Source organism: Tursiops truncatus, chromosome 3, assembly GCF_011762595.2.
Source record: "Tursiops truncatus isolate mTurTru1 chromosome 3, mTurTru1.mat.Y, whole genome shotgun sequence".
Lineage (NCBI taxonomy): Eukaryota > Metazoa > Chordata > Mammalia > Artiodactyla > Delphinidae > Tursiops > Tursiops truncatus.
This window is the reverse complement of record NC_047036.1, coordinates 79,579,050-79,604,685: the sequence shown is the minus strand read 5'-3', so window position 1 is coordinate 79,604,685 and position 25,636 is coordinate 79,579,050. Positions and strand designations below refer to the sequence as shown.

Below are 25,636 nucleotides of genomic sequence, written 5' to 3'. Positions count from 1 at the left end.
TTGAAGGCTATAGGCTAGTTATTTTATAGAATATATTTCTCAATTTAGGTTTGTCTTATGTTTACTTATGATTTGATGCAATTTATATATCCCCTGCACTCTGCATCCCCTGGCTGGAGGACGGTGTGAGTGATGATATGTCTTTCACAAAGGTATCAAATCTGGAGGCTCATAATGTCTGTCTGTCCCTATTGGTGATATTAGTTTTGATCACCAGGACAGGGTGATATCTGGTTTTTCCACTGTAGTTTCTAATTTATCCATTAATACAGCTAATAAGCAATTTGTGAGAAGATACTTTGAGACTGTGTAAATATCTTACTCATCAAACTCTCCCCCTAGATTTAGCATCTTTTGATGATTTTTGCCTGAACCAGTGTTTTCTATGATGATTGCAAAATGGTAATTTTCTAACACTGCCACTCTGTCCACATTTACCAGTTGGCATTCAGAATTCTTTCAGCCTGTCATCTGCCATCTGTCTGTCTGTCTTTCTACCTACCTACCTATCATAAGCATGGACTTGAGGATTCCTGTTTTATTTACTAGGTAATAATCCTTTACTGTCTGTTTTGATGCTCAAATCAGATTGAGCTGATGGAAGCTCCTTCAAGTTGGCTCCCATATCCTGTTTTTTCTTCTTTTCTCTTTAGTATTTTGCTTTTTGGCACAGCAAGCTTGTTTAGGTTCATCCGGTGCCTTCCCTGTCCCAGCCTTAGAATCTGCCATTTCTCAAAGGACTTCTAGTTTACTTAAGTGTGGATTTGTATTTAGGAATCAAGACCTGGGTGCTAGGTGATTGTAAATTTAAAATTTCAAAGGGGATATATTTACACTGGTTGATAAATAGCAAATAAGAAGATACACTGCCATAAATACAAAAAAGATATGCAGAGGGTCATTTTTTTGTATCATTGTTTGTGGTATCAAAAGACTGGTTCATCTTTGAGGGACAGGTTGAAACTATGGTGTATCTACAAAATGGAGTATATGCAGTTGCATGAAGGAAAGGGGACTGTATCCCTACACTGCTATGGAATGACCTCCAGGATACAATGTGTGTATAATATGACATTTATATAAGATTCTAAATATGTTAATGATCATTTGTGAAAAGGGAATATACATATACTCTTACTCATAATTTGCTTATATTGAAAAAGGGAAAATAAGTGAAAAACTTAAAAAAATAATTTCTGAAGGGGGAGAGAGGTCATGGTGTAGAGGAGACAAGGATGGAAGCTGGATTTTGATGATAACTTTGGTAGCTCAGGTTGGATCCAAGTAAATAATAAAGCAACATTAGGTCAAAGTGAATAAAAAGCAGTTCCTAAAAATGAAAAAAAAGCAGATGACCCTAATTAAACAAAATTAGTGACCATACAGAAGTTCGGTGATCAAAACTAATATCACTAATAAAATATCACTATTTTAGTTGGCTTGAAAGCAGTAATTTGATAGTAGGGGTGAGTATTCCCTGAAGGCCAAGGAGAATTGTGAAGAAATCTTAACTTTTAATTAAGACATCTTAACTTTTAATTAACATTGTTAATCAATGTTATTGCTATTTTGAAACTGTTATGTATATTCTAAGATAAAGCAAATAAATAATTTTATTAGTGTCATTTGGAACCAAGAAACTCAACCCAAGTGATGGTATAAATATAAAATCAGAGAAGTAAAAAACCTACAAATTTGACTTGGAATTACAGTGTAAATTCTTAATTCATTGTCTCTAAAAATACACGTATCCTAGCTCATCTTATTAAAAAAAATATCTTAAAAACAATGACCAATCCAGTAGTAATAGGCTCACCTAGTACTCAGATTGCAATTTAATTTCCAGCTTAAACAGAAGCAGGGCTTTTTGATGAAATGCCTGAGTTACAGTCTGAGGCAAGAAATATATAAGATGAGCGTGGTTCATCTCATCAGACCAGAAAGTGAGGAAGCTATCAAAGACGACTTGAGGTCTTGTGAAAAGGATTCAGGAAGTAGTAAAGGGTTTCCTGTTCGCTAAAGAGGGGACAATTTGGGCATTAACAATGATAATGGATTGTTAAAACTCATCAAATAACTTCAAATCCATGAGTTCATAATGAGACTTAGAAAATTACTGGTCTACTTACTTTGAAAGGATGCTAGCAATTTAACTCATTTTGAAAGCTGGAAAAGAAGGAAAAGAAATGTAAGTGCATTTCCTATATGAACTGTACCTCAAAGTTAACAAATATGGTGAGGGAAATTTTCTCCTTATAGAAGAAGTATTCCACCTACTAGTGAAGAAATGATATAATGGGTAAATAAAGAATGATATAATATCACCATTTTACTGCCTCTAAATAAATAGTGGATGAATTCCCTGTAGGGGTTATGAGGAACTGTATAATGGAAGGATAAGGCTGAAAATAACCTGCACACACAGATCAAACAACCTCATACAAAAAGAGACAACCAAACATTGTTTTTTCTAATAGAAGTCCACAACAACTCTTAAAATACATTCTTGTCAAGAAGAACTGAATTTAAATCTGAGCCTCTAGATCGAACAGTTTACAAGAAATACAAGGGACAGAAAAATCTGTGAAATAATACCACAGAGATGCAGTCAGTAAAATCTGGAAAGCAGGAAATGTCTGCAGGAAAAACTGCCTAACTTATTCTACAAAATAAATTGCAAGGGGAAGAAAAAAGGAGAGGGAACTGTCAGGTTAATGAAAGAGACTTAAGAAATATGTGATTCAGTTGCAGTATATGAACTGTGTTTGGATTTCCAGTCCATGAAGAAACAAAATCAACTAAACAGATAAACTAAAGTGGATATTTAATACTATTTAATAATAATATCATATTTAACATTAAGGAATAAGTGATTTTGTTTTAAAAATGATACTCATTTTGTGGGTGTTTAAAAATAGGAGTTTTTTTGTTGTTTGTTTTTACATATGAGTACTAAAGTATTTATGGATGAAATTTTAACATGTTTGAGATTGTGTGTTTGTGGGAAGCTGGATTATTTGAAACAAGATTGGTATGAGTTGTTAATTGCGAAGCTGGTTGTTAGATAAATGGTAATTCATTATACTACTCTTGTTTATATTTGAAATTGAGCATAGAAACAAGCTTGAAATGAAACTTTAATTTGAATTGCTATTTTATGTTTAAATGTTGTATTTCTACTTAATTTACCCTAAGAAAACTATAATTTTATCAAAGTACCCATAAACATGATGGTGGGTTTTTTTTTTTTTTTTTTTGGTAAATTGAGAAAGATGAGGAAAAGAATTCAGTGTTTTTATTTTTTTAATAATCTACCACCTTATTACTGTTGGACTAGTGAGATCTAATATAAGTAATAACTCTTAAATGGTATACAGATACTTATGTTGTATTAAAAAATCAGTGCTATTGATTACTACCTAAATAAATAAAATGTTAATTGGAGCTTAGAAATATTTTTTATAGTCAAACTCAATTTGTGAATTTTATGTAAGACGTTGTATCCATATATATCTTTGATTTGTTTGCTTATATATACATTTATCCACCCACCAAACATATATTGAGCCCTTCATTTAGTGCTCAGCATACAAAGAACAAGTAAGAATTCCAGGAACATATGGTAGAATACCAAAGGTAGGATACCAAAAAACAAAAGAAAACTACAGTGATTATTATATGCTGTGTGGCAAGATAGTAATAGGTACAGGATGCTGTGGGAATGCTGAGGTAAGCCTGATTTAATGTTCAGGTGATTTAATGTTGGAGTCAAGAGAGATTTGTTGGAGAAGTACCCATGAAGTGAGGCTCAAGTAGAAATTATATAGTGGGGAAAAAAAAAGGGAAGTAATTATGCAAAAGCAGGAAGTGGGAAGAGAAACTCGCTCTCAGAGAATTACAAGTAGTTTGCTATCACTAAAACTAAGGGTTTATGTGGGAAAGTGGCTGGAGATAGGTTGGCAGAGACAAATTCCTGCACCTCATAGGTGTTTGACCTTTGTTACAGAAACACTGAAAACTTCTCAAGTTAGGCCATGTTTAATTTTTATTCTAGAAAGAGCATTATGAGCAGTGGCTGTCTAGAAAGAGCATATGCAGCAGTGGGCTGAAATAGAATTACTTCATTAGGGAGAGGCTTTTCACCTATTTTCGCTCAGAATTTTATGTCTGAATATAGATTCTCCCCCCGCCCCCGAACCTATATATATTTTCTCTCAATTGTTAGGATTTCCTTTTAAAATAAATTATGTAAAGCATTTACATGGTTCAGAAACTGACAACTCATTTCAATCCTTGTTCCCTCTGCTTTCTTCTTCCCCTCCCTTTGTAGGTAACCATTTTTAATTTAATTGTTTTATGCTGTCATTATTGCTTTTTTCAGAAGCATAAGCAACAATGTGTAAACATTTCCGCCTTCATATACAAAGGAAGCATACTATAAACACTTTTGTATCTTGCTCTTTTTACCTAACTATATATCCTGTAGTTCATTCTATGGAAGTATGTAAAACATTCCTTACTAATTCTTTGTCTATTCTTAATCCTGCTATAAACAACTAAATAAAATAAATACTTTATACTTTTAATACCTAAGGTGAAGACATTCTAATAATAAACATATGCCTTTAGAGTAGTCTAGGCTCAGGCTGTTAGCTTATCTCCAGCCAACTTTTGCCTAGAGAGTATGAAAGGAAGATTCCTACATTCACTTAAGAATTTTGATTTATTAACAGGGAATTTTGACTAGCTACTTCATGACTAATCAAGATATAATTAATAATATAGGCTCATGATAGTTCCCAAATTCAATCATCCGTCCATTTACTTTTCAGGTATTTACTGAGCGCCCACCTGTGTAAGGTATGCTGGGAAAAATAAACAGTACCCTCAAGAAGCTTGTAAGCAGTTAAAATGATACCCCTCTGCTTAATTCTTCTTTCCTAAGGGATTAGTTCATCTTCACTTTCTTTAAATGTTCCCCGATTACTGTACCTGACTTGTTTGTATCTTCAGTGTTGTGCATACTCCTAGTTCAGTTATCTTAAATATGCCCAGTGTGGTATTTATTGGTTGACATGACTGTCTCTCCATAACAGGTTAGAAGTTCTTTTAATGGTAAGGACTTTGTCTCATCTCAGTCTTCCCAGTGCCTAACGAATGAAAGTTCTCAGTAAGGTTTATTGAATAAATGAAAAATGTCTCTTGCCTAGTGGGTTAAAGGAAAAATAAAATTGTGTCAGGAAAAATATCTTCTCTGATATTCTTGTTGAAATTTCAAGGGATCCAAGTAAAATACAGTATGGTAAATTTTGTTTTTGTTTTTTAATTAAGACACTATGCTGTTCTTGAACCAGGTGTCTAGAGGGTAGAAATTGTGGCAGAAATGTAGAAAAACATATATTCCACTAGATTCCCAGATTTTAAAAATAGGCATATGTTTGTTCACACCTTAAGCATTTTAATTTATATCTAACTTTTGGAATCAAAAGTCTTCTTGAAAACTTTTATGTCTGTGTTTCCATGTAGAAACTTCTCGCTCTCGAAAAGGAGAAATTACTTTTAGGAAGGGATTACTTTTTGATATTGCAGGATTTTCTTAGAGTAATACCTCCATCTGGTGGTATTTCTGAAAATTACAGCAAGAGAACATGAAGCTTGAGTTTTGCTGTGTGTTGGTGTATATTATATTACCGGTTGTTTCTCATGAAGCCAGATGAAATTACATCAAAAGCTGAGTCTACCATGTATTTCAAAAATTTAATGCCCTGGTTTTCAACAATTCAAATGGAAACACCAAGTGAACAAATGGCCTTTTGGATAATAGTAATTTATACAATCATTTATTTAGTACAGACCATCTCTAGACTACTTTGGACTGAAAATAAGTACTGGAGAATGAGATATTCTCATTGAACTATTAATTGCTTTCACATGTGTGTGTATAGAGGCTAGGAAAGATTTGAGAATTTTCTATTTCAGATTTATTACTAAGGAACCATAAAAGATTCAATAATTTTCTCAGAGAAGCAATTACTGATCTTATTTTTTAGTAAATTGTATTTTATCATAGGTTAGTGGTAATAATTTACATTCCCCTGAGATGATAGAACATAAAATGTAAACCTGAAAACAAGTTGAAACTGTAAATTAATTTGTTTTCTACCTTTTGCTATGAGAATTTTTAACACATTTAACCTTTTCTTCACAGAATTCATTCTTTATGTTTACTACATCAAATAGCCTTTTAAAGATAGGGACTGCGGCTTAAACTTTTTGTTTTCCCAACTTTCTAGCCCAGGATTCTGTACTTGGTAGGTTTTGTTCATTATCTTGGAGGAAGATTGTGATCTGATTGCTTGTATTTTATCCCAAACTGTACTAAATCTATCTAGTATGTCAGTTATTACCAGAGATTAACATTAATTCCTTTTCTATTTGTTTGGTTATAGACAGTTGACATATGAACTAAACAAGGTTTAATGATTTGGGGCTTTTTGCTGAGTTAAGAAAAACTAAATTTTTTAATGAATTTTGTTTGAAATCTGTTTATTTTCTAATTGTAGCCAGTCGGATGATGATTCTGGGTCAGCGTCAGGCTCTGGATCTGGTTCAAGTTCTGGAAGCAGTAGTGATGGAAGCAGTAGCCAGTCAGGTAGCAGTGACTCTGACTCTGGATCTGAATCGGGCAGTCAGTCAGAGTCTGAGTCAGACAATTCCCGAGAAAATAAAGTTCAAGCAAAACCACCGAAAGTTGATGGAGCTGAGGTAATAAATAAACTATCCAATGAAAGGTAGATTTCTTGTATTACTTTGGGAAAATTTATAGCTTTAGTTTAGAGCATTCTTAATCTAGCTTTTAGAAAATGTTGATTTCACATATTAAAATACACTTCAAGTGATTCTCAGGCTTGTGGTTCAGTATCTGTGGACTGATTGGCTTGGAAGAGAAGCGGTCTGTAACTATATGAACACATACAAAACTTTGTAACTATACAAAACTTTGTAACACATATAAAAATGAACACATACAAAACTTTCTCTTTTTGAGGCAGAAATTGTTGCATAAACATTCATTGTCTCATGGATAAAAATGTAAGGCTTTGTGAGGTCTTTTTGTTAATCTTACAGTGTGATCTCTACTTTCAAGATCTTCAGAGGAGATACTTTATTGCAAATAGGAGACTTTAATAGAACTCTGCTTCCTTGAAGATACATGGTAGAATCGGCTAAGGGCCATTCTGTTTAAAAAAGGCTATTACAAGATTTACTAAAACTTGTCTATACCTCAGAATAGTGTACAGTAGTGTTACTTAGAATACCAGTCATGATAAGATGCTTGGGCCAGAATATACATACATCTTCCTGCATTCAGGAAGTCTTGCTACCAAAAACAAACAAAAACAAAAAGTCAGTTGAACTAAAACTGTGCTTAGTTGATTTGCATTCTGACTCAAGCTCTTCATCTTCACCTCACACCAATTAAAAAAAATAGCAGCCGCACTTTGAGTAGCACTGGTGTCGTATATTATCACATCTTTTTTGAAAATAATAATCTTAATACCAAAGAACATATTGATTGATTGTCTGTGAAACTCAAAACACCATAAATTATTTATATACAACTAAAGCTCAGCATTTTATTTTAATTATATTGCAGTAATATTGTATTATGTATAATGTAAGAAAAATAGTCTTAATTTATTATTTGGAGGCAGTGAAAATGTTGGTACTACTTTTCAATAAATTAACCTTTTTCCAGTTTTCTCAAAACTTTGTTCTTGTTTATATTTCTATTATAGTTTTGGAAATCTAGCCCTAGTATTCTGGCTGTTCAGAGATCTGCAATGCTCAAGAAGCAGCAGCAGCAGCAACATCAAGCTTCATCTAATAGTGGATCAGAAGAGGTGAGTTTTCATTGTGAAAACTCTTATCTGAAAAGTAGACATGATATGTAATCATTTAGGTAGCTATTTATGAAATTACTAGAAACAGTAAGGGTTTTAAAAGCATAGGAAAATAACTAAATTTAAATATGTGTATCAATAGCCTTGAAATGTAGACATATTTTTATCCAAATTTCCTCTTGTTTCTAAAACAAACAACAGAAATTTGTGTGCATTTGCTCATCACAGCAAAACTAGAATAAACTAAATATGAATACTAGGAAAATACACATACACAAACACACACATGTATGCACTCACATATATGAAGAAATACCATACTGTTAGATCATATTTGTACAGAACATTAATAAGAGAATTCTCAACATGTTTTTAAAAGAATAGGCTGCAACTGTAAACAATGTAGTTCCTGTGTGCACATGAGCACACATGCAGGTATGTTTGCACAAAGACATTCAGGAAGAACTGTAGGTTTCCCCAACTATCCGAAAGTAGAGTGTTCCTTTCCTAATCCAAATGGTATAAAGCAAAGAAGCTGTTTCCTTAGGACACATCTTGCTAACTGTTGTGCAGAATAAACGGAGATAAAGCACAGATGCTCACAGACACAGTTCAGAATTATGGCAGCTAGTGCTGAGATGCAGAGTGTAGTTCCCAGGGAAGGAGCTTGGAGGTGCTGTTCTTGCTGCTCCGCATCCTTGATGCCTCTATAACAGCTCTCTGCAAAACAAATGCTGAATGCTGTTTTTGCTTTTTGCCGGTTTTTGTAAAAGTAAAAATTCTCTTTGGATTTTTTTCAGTTAGTGAAAACAGGTACCAATGAAGGTTTTTTGTAAAAGTGAAGTGGTAGAAATTGAACTTTCAAAGAGTGGGGGATATTTGTATATCAAAAACTGCCTGATGAGGAAGAAACATATTAAATGAAAATTTGACATACCAACAATTAGGATTCCTTTTTGAGGCCATACTAGGCAACAGTAATAGTCTTCACAGCCAATAGATTATAAGATTTTATACAAAATGCTGGCATTGTGATGTTTACCTAATTTCACTGGCTGTTACATATTTGCAATAAAAATGTTATTAATTACTTTATGTGCTAATTAATGGTATAAACATAACATGAAAAAAGAGCCTTTATTATTAAAGTGAATGTTAATAAAAAGTAATAAAAGTAGTAAAGTAATAAAAAGTTAATAAAAGTAATAAAAATGTATTATGGTTAAATTCTAATCATTAATAACATTAACTTTATATATTTTTCTCTACAGGATTCTTCTAGCAGTGAAGATTCTGATGACTCATCGAGTGAGGTCAAAAGGAAGAAGCATAAAGAGTATGCCGTTTTGTTCAACTGATTACTTTTATATCAAGAAAATCCTAATGATTTTGTATTTCTTCCTTTATGAACAATTGTTGCCAAAAGTGAACTTCTTGGTTCATGGCATTTTATTAGGTTAATTTAAACCATTAATTTTTAACTTTTATCTTTCTGTGACAACCTGAGTTTTTTGTACCATTTGTTTATCTCCTATAACCCCTCTCCTCTATATATTTTTAAACTTCAAAGATCTTCTTAGTCACAATATCAGAAAATCTTGATAACTTGAGAAACCTATATAGGAGTGTAGGGACCAACAGATGATAGATTTTAGGTGATTCTGATGTTAATAGCTATCCTTACTATTTATCTGCACATGAAATTTACTTCTTCTGTAGAACTCATTTAGAAACTCACTGTAATTTCTTAAAGATCTTGACCCAGGAAGTGTTGAGTACCTCAGATCTCAGTTCCGATATTTTAGATGGTCTGAGTTTTTTTTCCTCTTGTTTCTCATTGTTCCATTGTCTTGTCTCTTATTTTTCTCTTTGTCTTGGGTATTCTGCACTTTCACTTTGGTGCATCCAGCTTTGGATTTGTTATTTATCCCACTTTATGCACTTTATTTTATGCTTCTTTAATGTGAAGATTCATGAGTTTTACTAGTTTCTGAAAATTCAGTCATTGTATCTCTAGGCATTTTCTCTTTCCCATTCTGTAAATCTTCTCTGTTACTACAGTTAATAGATATATATTGTATCTGTCTTACTGGATCATATCTATTGTATATATTTGTTGGATCATCCATCCTATCCATGAATCTTACTGTATCATGTTTTTTATCCTTTTATTGCTATGCTACATTCTGGCTGATTTCTTCATATCTGTCTTCTGTTTTACTAAGTGTATTTTCAACTACTGTGTCTCATCAACTGTAACTCTTCCACTGAGTTAGTAATTTCTGAACTTAGCATGGGTGCAAGCAAGAATATTTTAAAACAAAAGTAATTTGGGATGATGGATAGATTTGGTTGGATATAAAAATCGTAATATTTATTATAAAAATGTAAAACGGAGACTTTCATATATGCTGGCTGTTGCTATTGTCTAATGTGCAAACTCTGAAAAAAAATCTCAAGATAAAAAAATTAGCTTCTCTATTATGTTTTTTATCATAAACCAAATTTTATCATGTGTGCTTGCTTTTGTAACCCCTAACACAGTCATAATTGATGCAAGCCATGCAGAGCAATGGAGTAGCACAGCAGCTGTGAGACAGGATGTAGTGTATATGTAAGAACTTAATGTGTATCTTTCATTTGAAGTTTATATTATAGCAGAATATTAATAGTGCATCCAATATTTTTTTCTTTACATGTTAATTGGAATTAAATAGACTAAAAATAGTAATAAAGTTAAGGTAATAATTGAATGTTGGTTAAGATGGAATTTTTTGTTTGTTTTTGCATTTTCTGATACCTTATTTTAAGCTTCTTGATGAATGTGTTGTATTTTAAAAACCATTTTTGAAGAGTATGTTTTTAAAAGTCACAATCTCCAGAAAATTAAAGGGATTAGAATCTCTTTTTGAAATGGCAAGTATAATAATTATACAAGGTTTTCAAAATTAAACACTGTGACTCTTCAAATTAGCATACTGTGTTTTCATCTATACTAATAATCAAAATAGATCCACTTAATTTGCCTTTCATTGAGGTATAACTAAATAATTAACAGAAAACTATGGAGTTGGAGAAACCTATGAAGAATATTTTCTAACATATTTCTTATTCTATAGACATTTGAATATTTTTATAATGGTGAAAGCAATATTTTTGATATCAGCTGGAATGTAATTTAGCCTGATTATTTTTATATCTTATCAGACATAATTTGCAATATGATAAGTATGAATAACATCCTTTATATATTTTACATACAGTGAAGATTGGCAGATGTCTGGGTCAGGATCTCCATCTCAGTCTGGTTCAGATTCAGAATCTGAAGAAGAAAGAGATAAAAGTAGTTGTGATGAAACAGAATCTGATTATGAGCCAAAAAACAAAGTTAGAAGTAGAAAACCTCAAAATAGGTAAGCATAGTATGTTCTTGGTTTGATTCTGAAAATTGTTGGTTATAGAAGGTATTCGTTCTTTTTCTCACAGTTTCTCAAATCTTGTTTTTATGCCAGTATTTCTGTAAAACACCTCTCTCCCCTGGTCTTCACTAGATCTAAGTCAAAAAATGGAAAAAAGATTATTGGACAAAAAAAGAGACAGATTGATTCATCTGAGGAGGAGGAGGAGGATGAAGAAGACTATGATAATGATAAAAGAAGCTCTCGTCGACAAGCAACTGTCAATATTAGCTATAAGGAAGACGAAGAAATGAAAACAGATTCTGATGACCTACTTGAAGTCTGTGGAGAGGATGTTCCTCAACCCGAGGAAGAGGAATTTGAAACAATAGAACGGTTTATGGATTGTCGGATTGGGAGAAAAGGAGGTAGTTTTTTAAAAAACATTTATTTTTTGGTTGTTTCAGTAATATTTATTAGAGTAAAGTATTTCTTGAAGGTTTTTCAACTTTGAAAGCCAAGAGGGTGGATTTTTTTCTTATTTGCTATAAAATATACTTTGCTTAGCCTGAATATTTTCTTCCCAGGAAGTATCCATTTGATCTCATCATACGTTGTGGATATTAGGGAATTTTTAACCTGTGCGTTTGAGTTTTTCTGTTACCATGCCTAAATAAATGGTTGTTTTTAAAGTATTTTCAATTTGACATATGGTTTGGTTTAAAACTTCTTTCTTCTATCTCAAATATGTAAGTTACTTTTTAATTACCTTGACGTACATTTTTTTCCTTTCAGTTTTTTTAAGACATAAAATATATGTCTTAATATATTAAGACATATATTAAAATATGTCTTAATATATGTATATATAAAATATATGTCTTAATATATGTATATGTCTTAAAATGTATGTCTTAACATATGTATATGTAATATATGTATATGTATATATGTAATATATGTATATAATAATATATGTATATGTACGTGTATATGTATATGTATGTATCACGTTTTTTTAAATCCAGTTATTTGTCAAGGGACACTTACGCTCTTTCCAAAGTGTCTTAGCTATTATAAGTAATGCTACAGTGAACATGGGGGTGCAGATATCTTTTCCACATAGTGATTTTGGAAATGTAGTTTTCAAAGATGATTTTTAGTTATTTTAATTTCCAATTATTAATGTTTCAGTCGTCAGTTATCATATATTGCTGTATGATCTCATGTGAGCTGCTGTCCTTCTGACCTTTTTTTTCTAATTTTAAAACCGAGGGAATTAAATTAGATAATCTTTCTGTTCTAGAATTCAGAGTTTCTTTTATAAATGTGTAATATAATTTCCCATAAATTCTTACACCCTGTTTTTTATTTAAAAGAGCATATATTTTTCTATTTATATTCTTGAGTTTTTGAGTTGAAATGCTTCTATAACAGAATTATATGGAATGTATTTGTGCTTTTTTTTTCAGCTACTGGTGCTACTACAACCATCTATGCAGTTGAAGCAGATGGTGACCCAAATGCAGGATTTGAAAAAAACAAGGAACCAGGAGAGATCCAGTATTTAATTAAATGGAAAGGATGGTCACATATCCACAATACTTGGGAGACAGAAGAAACCCTTAAGCAGCAGAATGTTAGAGGAATGAAAAAATTAGATAATTATAAGAAAAAAGATCAGGAAACAAAAAGATGGTATGTTTTATATTAGAGTTAAAAATTAATGATGCTTAACTTTATTTCTTTTTCAGTTTCTTCATTATTCAAACTGATTCACATGATGAGTGGCAAAATGGGAGATTTTGTGCTACAGATGGTGTTTGGGGGATGGGTTATTGGGGGAGATTTTTAAGTCTGTTCTTGGATTAATAATCTTTCAGGTTGAAAAATGCTTCTCCAGAAGATGTGGAATATTATAATTGCCAGCAAGAACTTACAGATGATCTCCATAAGCAGTATCAAATAGTGGAGCGAATAATTGGTTAGTAATAAATGATTCTAATTAAACATTTATCTTTCCATGCTTGAAGTCATCTGAAAAAAATCTTAAATTTACTGCTTACACATCAAATACAGTAGCTTGCTCTTACTGTAATAATAGGGGCTTCCCTGGTGGTGCAGTGGTTGAGAGTCCGCCTGCCAATGCAGGGGACACGGGTTCGTGCCCCGGTCCGGGAAGATCCCACATGCCGCGGAGTGGCTGGGCCCGTGAGCCATGGCCGCTGAGCCTGCGCAACGGGAGGGGCCACAACAGTGAGAGGCCCGCATACCACAAAAAAAATAAAAATAATAATAATAGAGCATTGTAAATCAGCTGGCTAATTTTTACTTGTATAGCTTTTAACCAAGAATTATTCCTTGGATAAGATTCAGTGTAAAAAGTAAAATAAATACCTGATTTATCTCACAGCTCATTCAAATCAAAAGTCAGCTGCTGGCTATCCTGATTATTATTGCAAATGGCAGGGCCTTCCGTACTCAGAGTGCAGCTGGGAAGATGGAGCTCTCATTTCCAAAAAGTTTCAGGCGTGCATAGATGAGTATTTCAGCAGGAATCAGTCAAAAACTACTCCTTTTAAAGACTGCAAAGTAAGTATTGTTTGCCATTTTTAATTATTGAAAATATATTTATGCATCATAAATATTACAAGCCTACATAGAGAGTTGGATCCTGATTTCACATAGGCTAAAGGAGAGAACTGCTTGGATGGTAGGTCTTACAGGAAATGATGTTCCTGTAATTGCTATTCCATCTTACATGTGGCACTGTCTTTTAGCCTTGTTGAGTGAATCTGTATCAGAAAGATAATAAATTGGTGGTGGTAGTTGTGGGGAGTGGGTTAGGGAGATCAAAAAGGGAAAATTCCTTGGAAACTAGATGTATATGCTTGATTTAAAAGGTAGTGAAGGACTTCCCTGGTGGCGCAGTGGTTAAGAATCCGCCTGCCAATGCAGGGGACACGGGTTCGAGCCCTGGACCAGGAAGATCCCACAGGCCACGGAGCAGCTAAGCCCATGCGCCACAACTACTGAGCCTGTGCTCTAGAACCCGCGAGCCACAACTACTGAGCCCACCTGCCACAACTACTGAAGTCTGTGTGCCTAGAGCCCGCGCTCCACAACAAGAGAAGCCACCACAATGAGACGCCCGTGCACCGCAATGAAGAGTAGCCCCCGCTTGCCACAAGTAGAGAAAGCCCACACACAGCAATGAAGGCCCAATGCAGCCATAAATAAATAAATTTATTTGTTTATTTATTTATTTATTTATTAAAAAGTAGTGAATATTTTCCGTGATGGTAGGAAAAGAGGGATGTCCCCATAAGAAAGTATCCAGGACTACCTTGCCTAATATAATATCTTTGTACTTAAAATTACTATTAGTAATAGTTTGGGGTCTGTACTACTAGAATTTGTTTTCTTATTACAAGATGGAATTAAATTCATAATGGTAATTTAGAAATCAGAAATCAAATGGGAAGTTAAACCAGTTTTATGGTTTATTTCTAGGTCAGTGCTGGAGCAATGGTTAAATGAATGAGTTTAACATAGCTTTTGCTTGTGAAACATGTGAGACCCAAGTATTTCAGTAAGAACTTATCTATCATTTTATTCACAAAAGAGAGCAAAATATTTTACTTTACACTGTTACAGTAATAGAAAACAGTCTTCTTTGAATCCTCAGATATATTTTGAGTCATGGAATTTCTGGGCTTGATGATTTGAAATGAAATTTTAAAATTTATGGTAAAAGATAAAAGATCTTCATCTTTTAATATGATTTCTTATGTTTAAGAATTCTTCATATTAACATTTATTTCTACTAAAGGTTTTAAAACAAAGGCCAAGATTTGTAGCCCTGAAGAAGCAGCCATCCTATATTGGAGGACATGAGGGATTAGAATTAAGAGATTATCAACTGAATGGTTTAAATTGGCTTGCTCACTCTTGGGTCAAGTAAGTATATTTTGAATTGTCTATTATAGAGGGTAAAAATTTTACAAATACAGGGTTTGGAAAAGATTTCTACCAATGTAAAGAATAAGACCCTTTGGTGTTTATATGCAGGTCTTTGAATTTCCAATTATATAAACAGTACTTATTACATATTAAGAAGAAAGAACCTTTTGATCGTTGCAGTATTTAAATAAATTTTTATTGAAATTGAAATCAGAATATGTATACATTCTGTTTCACAGTAGTTCTGGACTATTTCTCTTCCAGTTATTTCTAATATCCATTTAGGCCTCTATTTTTCTTTCCTCTCTCCTATGTCCCCTACTCTGTTCTTGGCAATAGAGGTGACTGAGGTGCAATTTTTTAAAAAAACTACCATAGCTGTAGTTTTATCTGGGCTCTACCACTTGTGATGGGTTGTGTTCTTGTCTACATATCTGATTATAGGTAATGCTGTTAATCTTTTAGCTGCTTCTGGTCTAAAATGATAAACTCTTCTCTTACACTATTATAATGGCCTTGACATTTATTATTTATAGTTAATATAAGTGGCATATTATACATAATACTATCAGATTCATCTTATTTAACTTCATATAAACTTGTACATGGATTATGTAAAAAGGTTTCTTGTAAATTTGAATCTATTGCATACATGATTTTTGTTTTTAACTTTGTAGAGGAAATAGTTGCATACTCGCTGATGAAATGGGCCTTGGAAAAACAATACAGACGATCTCATTTCTGAACTATTTGTTTCATGAACACCAATTATATGGACCTTTTCTATTAGTAGTACCACTCTCCACTCTCACTTCCTGGCAAAGGGAGATTCAAACATGGGCTTCTCAAATGAATGCTGTGGTTTATTTAGGTGACATCAACAGCAGAAACATGGTAAGTTGTTCGTCACAAATTTAGAAATTTAGACAAACTTGTCTTTAGGACACATCTTGATTTGTCTTTATAAAGTCTTAGTTTCTAGCATTAAGCTTGCCACACAGTAAGATTCAATACGTGTTTGACTGGCTTAATAAAAATTAATTTTTGGTTTAGTGTTACTTTATATATATTTTTTCCTGCCTTATTGAAAGTTTCAAATATACATGAAAGCCTACAGAAGAGTATAATAAATTACCATGTGCATAGGTCCAACTTCACAATTTTAACTCCTGCCAGTTTTGTTTCATCTGTACCTCTACATGGTACTTTCCCCCCAGTTATTGTGAAGCAAACCCCAGACATAATATTTCATCCTCAAAAAAAAAAAAATCATTTGTGTTTCGTCAAATGAGAACTTCCTTCAGTAAAAAGTGTATATTAAAAATGTGTCTTTTTTTATAGAAGGTTTTGATATGCTGGAGTATTTATATTTTATTTATGATAAGATCAGTGTAGCTTGTTGGACTATATAAAGAATAGTTAAAATTATTTTATTACCTAAACATATAGACATAGTTTTTTGTGTATTTTGAATGGATTTTATTTTAGATATTCAAGTAACAGTATACTTTTTTTTTACTGTTTGTCTTAAAATTGTCTTTGAAATTTCTTGATAGATAAGAACTCATGAATGGATGCATCCCCAGACCAAACGGTTAAAGTTTAATATACTGTTAACAACTTATGAAATCTTATTGAAGGATAAGGTGTGTATTATCTGTGTTTCTCTGTTTGGTATACATCAGTTTTTCCTTTACCATATGTTGTGGATAGGATGAGAAGATAACTTAAATCAAGGGTCAGCAAATTAAAGCCTGTGAGTCAAATCTGGCTTATCTGTTTATTTTTTTTATGATCCTTGAAGTAAGAATGATTTTTACATTTTTAAAGTGTTGTAAAAACAAGCCAAAGAATATGAAACTAGTTTGGTGTAGTGTCTGTTGATTTGTGAAGTCTTTAAAGAGGAGGAAGATACTTAACAGGATTATGCTACCACTGGGTAAATGCTTTATACCTATTATTTAATTCTTCATAATTATTTTATAATATATTGCTGTCCCTATTGTGAAGAAAAGTCAATTCTCAAGGAAGTTAATGAACTTGCCTAAGGTCATGCAACTATTAAGTAGCAGAATCAGGTTTGTCTCTGTTTTAAGTCAGAGACCCACGTTTATATTATTGGAGATATACAATTCATAAAAATTATACAGTAAATTATAACTACACTTGGAGTAAGACACTGTTCCAAATATATTTTCTCCAAATTAACATTAATAGAGGTTTCTACTGGGCTTAGGCTTAAAAATCTTCTGTAAAATTTTTAAATGATACTATAGTTTTATTTTCAATATGTAAGCTGGTAAAAAAAACTTTCATTTTATTATATTATATTTTGTTTTTCTAATGGCTCAGTTAGTCATGGAAGGAACTTTATTTTGCATGTTGAGTTACTTGATTTGAAGATTCCAATAAATCTTAGAATAATACATAATTTTTATCTGAATATTAGATATAGGTTTGTTTTTAAATTTGCCCCATTTTAATGTTTCTCTCGAAATATTAACTATGTTTTTCTGTTCATTTTAAGGCATTCCTTGGAGGCCTAAATTGGGCATTTATAGGTGTAGATGAAGCACATCGATTAAAGAATGATGATTCTCTTCTGTATAAAACTTTAATAGATTTTAAGTCCAATCACCGTCTCCTTATCACTGGAACTCCTCTGCAAAACTCCCTCAAAGAGCTCTGGTCTTTGCTACATTTCATTATGCCAGAAAAGTAAGATAAATTGAGATATACAATGTTACTGTTAGTTTTGTATGCTAAGTTTAGCAGGAAAATAATTAGTGTAGGTAATAAGGTCAGAAGGAGGTTTTATTGTCCCAAACATTGGACCAGGGATTATTAAGAAGAAAAGAAATGGAAATGGGATGGAATATTTCATGTTTGAAATAATACTTTAATTTTCCAATTTTGTAAATAAGCTTGAGCCACATAAATTACAACAGTTGATTTTGCCTGGGTTCAAAATATACCTTGCTTAAAAAATGGAAATAGTATCATTCTTAGTACTTAACAGTAGCAGTAACAACAGTAACAAGGTGCTCTTAGAAAATTCCATTTTCTAAATGAGGGAAACCAGAATAAGTAAGGGTAAACAACTCGTCCAAGTTCACATACATATTTTCTTTGAATAGATTCAGAACTTTCTTTGAGAAATATTTTACTGATAATTACTCCCGTATTTGAAAATATTTCACCTTTATTTAACTCAAGGAAAGTCAAAAATTATTTATGAAACAACTTATATTTTACCTCTATATAGATATACAATAGATTTCTTGGAAAGATAGTTATTAGAAGTGATTCATTTTAGCTAATTTTTTTTTTTCCTAAAAATCTGTACTTTGTTTACATCTGACTATCCTGAAAAATCTCAAATGCAATTTGACTTCTTTTAGTGATTCTTCCATTTGCTTAAATTTTTAAGGTTTTCTTCCTGGGAAGATTTTGAAGAAGAACATGGCAAAGGCAGAGAATATGGTTATGCAAGCCTCCACAAGGAGCTTGAGCCATTTCTGTTACGCAGGGTTAAGAAAGATGTGGAAAAATCTCTTCCTGCCAAGGTTGAACAGATTTTAAGAATGGAAATGAGTGCTTTACAGAAACAATATTACAAGTAAGCTGTAAACAGAGCACATGTTCTGAACATTTAATTGTATATAATCCCTGTCCTTTTCTCATCCAGGTGCCCCCCAGCCCCATTTGGGTCTTAGAGCAGTAACAATTCTTGAATTTTAGAATGGGTTTATTCATTGGAATATTGATTGAGGCAGAGAGATTTAATGGCATGTCCAAGATCATGGGTGACATAAGACTAAATAATTCATCTTATAACACATCATTAATTGTTTTTCTCTATTTCGTACTGTTACATTATGGAGGGTTTCTTTTTAAGTGTTAGGATTGCCATGATACCAAGGCATTATTATGTAATTATGATGATTATATAATTGACAGATAGAAGTAGAAGCCAGAAAAACAAACTTAGAACAAAATTTTAGGCTTCCCCTGCTTTTCGAAGAATGTTAATAATCATATTTTGTATAAATTATGTATGTTGGATCTATATAGTAACACTTCAAAGAATCAAAAAGAAATATGTGTCCTAATATCTGTTTAAACATTTAATTGCATAAAATGCACTGCTACATGCATTTGAATTCTCAGAAACATATTTTATGACAAATCTGTGTCATCCACTTAAAAAATACACTTATTATATAAATTTCACATTTTTATTATGGAAAATTTCAAACATATGCAGAATAGGGTAATATATTAAACTCCATCACTCAGCTTGGTTTTCAGCTCATAGCCAGTCTTATTTTATCTCTAGCCACCCCCACTTCCCCTATTTCCTGTCATTTTGAGGCAAATCAGATATAATTGTTTCAAGTCCCTTCGAAGACTAACTTTGTAAAAAGGAAGAAAATAAAAGATATTAGTCAAGTTAGATCATGGTGAGAGGAAATGTTATGTATAATTTGCAGTAATAAAGTAATCACAATTTTTCTCTAAGTCGCATGTGTATTGTGTAACTGTAATTTAGAGAAGGCAGTGGGGCTAAACCAGATATCCTCATGACGTATTAGGTACCCAGTATAGTGAAATTTGTAGGAAGGTTAAGATAGATAATACAGTTGACCATTTTAAAAATAAATTTTTGGGGTAAGGGATTAATATACTATATTCACTATGTTATGTTAAGCCTTTACTTTGTATAGTTAATGGTTCGGATAAGAAGTTATGTGTTCTCATGAGTCTTATGAATGAGGTTCAGTAGTCTTGTGAACAGAGTTTGGTCCATTGTATATGCAGTTGAACTTCTTAATGGTGCAGTTTTGCTTTGGTACTTAATTGATTTTTTATGGTTTTAGAATTCATCCTGATAATTGTTCTGCTACATCATTTTCATAATCATTTTTCTAAACAGATGGATATTAACTAGGAATTACAAAGCCCTCAGCAAAGGTTCCAAGGGCAGTACCTCAGGCTTTTTGAATATTATGATGGAGCTAAAGAAATGTTGTAACCATTGCTACCTCATTAAACCACCAGATAATAATGAATTCTATAATAAACAGGAGGCCTTACAAGTAAGAATTTAAAAATTTTATAACTTTGTGGTAAAGCAAAATTCTAGAAAGGTTTATTTCAGTTTTAACTGAAAATGGCACAGTGCTTTAATATATTGGCTAGAAGTTCTCTTTGGTTAATGGTATATTTAAATAATGGTGCTGCTTATTTTTTAGTCTTTATAAAAAGATGTTAAAATTATAATTTATCCATTTAATCATTTCGATCATTTTTCTAAAAACAAATCTCTCTAACCATGGACTGTCGCACTTTATCCAGCAAAAACCCCTTAGTGTATTTTTCATTGTGGAAAAAATTCACTAATAGTGATTGTGCTGAATTCGTGACATGGCAAATGGTAGTCTTAAGAAGGGCATCTGGACCTTAGATCTTACATTTCCTATCACTTCTGGAAGACAAATGAAGAGTGTGAAGAAGGCACAATTGTCATCCAGCCATAGTAGTGCTTTGAAGTGCTATCAGTGACTTATACATATAAATTAGAATACATTTTCGCACTCTTTCAAGACCTTTGATTACTTAGTTGTTGCTTCTTTCAGTGTATTGTTTTTCAGCTAAGATTTTTGGAGAAATGGTGTAATAACTGGCAAATAGAGTGAAACAGTGCTTTTGTTTTTTTGTCTCCAGAAAATACAGCAAAAACCTAGGTGCTAAATGGCAAGGAAAATTTAGCTTAAGTCATAGAGCAAATTGATAAAGCTTCTAGAAAATTTCAAAAACTGAAATAAACTTTCCAACATTATGAAAATTTAAAATCTCAATTTAAAATAAAGAAACAGGTGTTGTTGGGCATTTATTTCATTTGATATAGTTCTTTTAACGCGTCATAACAGTTGTAATTTATTGTTTCCTTATAGCACTTAATCCGTAGTAGCGGAAAATTAATTCTTCTTGACAAACTGTTAATTCGCCTAAGAGAGCGAGGCAATAGAGTTCTTATTTTTTCTCAAATGGTGCGGATGTTAGATATACTTGCAGAATATTTGAAGTATCGTCAATTCCCCTTTCAAGTAAGCATTTCATTTTGTCTTTTTGGTTGATTTAAATTTCATCTAATTCCTGGGCGTGTTCTACAAAATTACCTTTGAAATTCTTTTGTAAATGAAGAATAGATTTTATATAAATCATACTCTGTTTAAGAAAATAGATCTGTTAAAAAAATTTTTGTCATTCTTTTTTTTTTTCTTCTTGACCTTATAGCAAAGCAGTCTTTCTTTTAAGTTTGTATTCCTCTCCTGTGTTCAAATCCTAAGGGGCAGCCTTATGTATTAGGCTTTAGTCTTAGGAAGGATAAGAGAGAGCAGTTCTTGTGAATGTTGCCAGGACTGTTGCAGATTCTGAAGATTATGAGCTCATAGTTATTCTAATGCATAGTTTGCTGAGTAAAACTTACATGACTTTAGAAAATATACCAAAGACCAAAATGGGCTTATATTCCGTCTATTCAATATTTATTTTGAAATTCATTCAATATAATTACAGCTAATATGAATGAGTGTTTAATATTAGAGTCAGTCTTAGCACTTTACTTTAGTCCTTAGAGCAATTTTATGAACAGTACCTGGAACATAGCGAACACATAGCATATACAGCTAATAAATGATGTATATTTAGTACAGGCAGTAAAGTAGAAGTAGAATTATAATGATGAACCTCAATACACATAATCCCTGCTCTGTTGGAGCTTACAATCTGGTGTGGGAGATAGCCATTAAGTAGGTAATTACAAATGTAATGTTACAACTCTGGTAAGTGCTATGAAGAGCAGGTGTTGGGTGATATAAACTTGATTGAGATACATGTAGTCATTTAGGGGAAAAAGTAGAAAGAGTGAAAGGTTTTACTAATTGTAATTTTTAGTGAAAAAGAAACATAATACTTTAAAAACTTTTTTGATTTTGGACATTCTTGTTTAGGTGATATTTAGTAAACACTCAATATGTCAGACACTGTGCTAAGTGTTTTACTATGTTCTCTAACTGAATCCTCTGTATGAAGGAAGTACACTACTTCCTATGTCCATTTAGTGAGAAGGAAACTTACAAGGAGAAAAAGGCAAATTACTTGCCCAAGGCACCCGTGAATACTCAGTATACTCAAATGTGGGCTATTCATCTAGAGCCATGGTGCCCCAAATCAGTGATTCTCATACTTTAAAACAGAGGGCTTTTGTTGGATCCCTCTCTCACAGTTTTTGATTCAGTAGGTCTGAAATGGGTCTCAGTAATTTGCATTTCTAAGTTCTCAGGCGACGTCAATGTGTTGGTCCATAACCACACTGGACTGTTTTTTAAACTGTGGGCTGTAACCCATTAATGGATCTGGGAATCAGTTTAATGGGTTGTACCAACTTTTTTTTTTTAATCATAAAATAATGAGGGTATATCACAGTACATTGTGTCATGAAACTTGCTTTGGGCATATAGCTGTATACGTCATTCACATGTAAAATGTATTCTTATGGTGGGTCTCAGGTAAAATGACAGCCAGTGCTATTATTTACTCTTAGCGAAAGTAGTTCCAGTGGTTAAGAGCACAGATTCTGGAGACAGAATTCCTGGGCATTGCTTTCCTACCTATAAGTACCTTCTAGTGTTAGCAAAAGCAATGCTGCATTTTCATACTTAATTTCATAATTGATTTTAATTCCTTTTTAAAGTTTTGATTCTGTTACAATGCAGTATTTTAATGTTTTATTCCAGAGATTAGATGGATCAATAAAAGGAGAGCTGAGGAAACAAGCTCTAGATCATTTTAATGCTGAAGGATCAGAGGTATGAATGCTTTCAAAATTGTAAATAAATTGTTTTAGTCATTATTTTAGTCATACATAACTTGTAGTTTTTTATTGGTGGTAGCCAGTTTCGATTTGCAAGTGAGCTTTTTAAATCAGTATTCTGTGTTAAATCTGAGGAATTTTACCCTTTTGTATCAATACTATTACAATATAGGACAGTTAGATTTGCTTCCAAATAAATTAGCCCACTTTGATTTAGAATTCTTTATGAATTGTTTATTATTCCCATATATATATTTGTATTTTGGAGTCTTGTTGATTGGTTTTGCTAGATGTTTATATATTTTATTAGTAATTTTTAAAACTACCTTTCAGTTTTATTGGTAAAATACTTTTTAAATTCAGAAATTCAATTGTAAAAGTCTCACATTGATTATTCACAGTCCCAGTTTAGAAAAATTTAAAATTGTGCCTATTTGTAATTCCTTACAGGATTTCTGCTTTTTGCTTTCCACAAGAGCTGGAGGTTTAGGAATTAACTTAGCCTCAGCTGACACTGTTGTTATATTTGATTCTGATTGGAATCCACAAAATGATCTTCAGGCACAGGCTAGAGCTCATCGAATTGGGCAAAAGAAACAGGTATTTTTTTATTCTCCTTATTTTACTCTTTTATTTTTATTTTTTTAAAGTTTTTAAAAAATAAATTTATTTTATTTATTTACTTTTGGCTGTGTTGGGTCTTCGTTGCTGCACACAGGCTTTCTCTAGTTGTGGCAAGTGGGGGCTACACTTCATTGCAGTGCACAGGCTTCTCATTGCGGTGGCTTCTCTTGCTGCGGAGCACAGGCTCTAGGCACACGGGCTTCAGTAGTTGTGGCTCGCAGGCTCTAGAGCACAGGCTCGGTAGTTGTGATGCACGGTCTTAGTTGCTCCGTGGCATGTGGGATCTTCCCGGACCAGCGATTGAACCCATTTCCCCTGCGGTGGCAGGTGGATTCTAGCACCATCAGGGAAGCCCTATTTTACTCTTTTAGAATCTTTTTTATGATCAGTGTTTAGAAGTGATTTTGGTTTATCCTTCTGGTAAGATTGTTGGAACAGTCATATTGCTATTGAACAGATACCGTACTGAGGAACTCAGATTTACCAGAATCACCTGGAAATTCTGACAGAACTGAGAAAACTATGCCTAAATAAGATCGTGCACTCTCTTTTGATCATAATTCAGTTTACAGCTATAGAATACAATGTTCTTCATTCAGTATATAAACTTTAAAATGTCTTCATATACTTATTTTAACTATTGAAAGAGTTTTGCTTAGTACATTGCTTCCTTTTTGTTAGGCTGTGTTTTATCCATGTGCTCACAAGATTCTCCATGCAAAAAAGCCATTCTCATAAGTTTTGTACAACTGTCTTGCACAGTTGTAATAGCCCTTGAGAAAAACCATCTGTCATCCTTTTGATGTCTTGGTCCTTGTACTTTTAATTCATTTACCTCCATCTACAGTAGTGTTCTCAGACTTCTTCAAAGTAGGAGATATGAGCAAGTAGCACAAAAAGGCACGTTTTATTTACTTTTAAACATTCATATTTTCTACTGAAAAATAAATCCATAATATAAAAGGAAAAAAATGTTTTACTCATATAATTCTTATAAAAGAGAGGGAAACTTGAAGTAGGGATAACAACATGCCAAGACAAATTATAGACTGTCAAAGATGAGAAAGTGAGGAAATAGGATATTCTCACAGGTGAGCTGGGCCTAATGTATATGTGAAAAGACAGCATATTCCTGTATTATGAATGAGATGGAGAAAAGTGATTAATTGCACTGAACAAGATACCTCCTATATTGAAATCCTCAACACATGGCTAGACTAAACATTCCACTTATACTACTTAAAGACCTTGGCTACCACATTTTCTAATACAGGATAGAAAATAGAGGATACATATTAGGAAAAGAACCAGTAAGACAAGATACTATAGAAAGCTGTGTGGTAGAACTCTGGGATGAATACCTAAATAAGATCACAAAATAATGCAATACAGATTTCTTACCATTGTGTTAACAAAAATTTTTAAACATAGGTATATATATGAAATATATTTTTATTATTAATGAGGTAAATTCTTTACTGTTTCATTATTGGTGACATATAAGATTCCTGTGCTTCATGTACTTGCTATTTTAGTAGTAGTTGGTTCTAAATCTGATCAAAGGAGTCTAAGACCTCCTTTTAAATATTTGCATGCAGCAACTACAAACTGAGTAGTTGTAGGTTACTAATACAGATGAGTTTTATTGGTGACCCAATACTATAAATGTTTAGAAATAACTTTTGATAAAGATGCAAATAATATCCAGTTATCTACTGATTTATACAGTAGTTCCAATCCTGAAAAAATTAGTGTGTATTGTAACTTTGTAAAAATGCTTCATGTTTATATTAAAACAGTTATAATTTAGACTCATGATAATTTAGAACGGTTTTTAAAAATCATTTGGAAGACTCAAAAGGCACAGG

General features: G+C 32.5%; 1 protein-coding gene across 11 annotated transcripts in view; it reads left to right on the top strand.

The window, feature by feature from the left end:
* CHD1 (chromodomain helicase DNA binding protein 1) overlaps nucleotides 1-25,636 on the top strand; it is an 88,630-nt gene that overhangs the window by 18,925 nt on the left and 44,069 nt on the right. For all 11 annotated transcript variants that reach the window (XM_073802342.1, XM_019929654.3, XM_019929652.3 and 8 more), the window contains exons 3-19: nucleotides 6,564-6,765; nucleotides 7,800-7,904; nucleotides 9,176-9,240; nucleotides 11,168-11,317; nucleotides 11,456-11,730; nucleotides 12,775-13,000; nucleotides 13,186-13,286; nucleotides 13,716-13,894; nucleotides 15,135-15,262; nucleotides 15,943-16,159; nucleotides 16,822-16,911; nucleotides 17,793-17,983; nucleotides 18,696-18,884; nucleotides 20,202-20,364; nucleotides 21,223-21,375; nucleotides 23,068-23,139; nucleotides 23,595-23,744. In XM_073802342.1, the coding sequence (XP_073658443.1) occupies nucleotides 6,564-6,765; nucleotides 7,800-7,904; nucleotides 9,176-9,240; nucleotides 11,168-11,317; nucleotides 11,456-11,730; nucleotides 12,775-13,000; nucleotides 13,186-13,286; nucleotides 13,716-13,894; nucleotides 15,135-15,262; nucleotides 15,943-16,159; nucleotides 16,822-16,911; nucleotides 17,793-17,983; nucleotides 18,696-18,884; nucleotides 20,202-20,364; nucleotides 21,223-21,375; nucleotides 23,068-23,139; nucleotides 23,595-23,744 (2,656 nt within the window). The remainder of the gene's footprint in view (nucleotides 1-6,563; nucleotides 6,766-7,799; nucleotides 7,905-9,175; nucleotides 9,241-11,167; nucleotides 11,318-11,455; nucleotides 11,731-12,774; nucleotides 13,001-13,185; nucleotides 13,287-13,715; nucleotides 13,895-15,134; nucleotides 15,263-15,942; nucleotides 16,160-16,821; nucleotides 16,912-17,792; nucleotides 17,984-18,695; nucleotides 18,885-20,201; nucleotides 20,365-21,222; nucleotides 21,376-23,067; nucleotides 23,140-23,594; nucleotides 23,745-25,636) is intronic.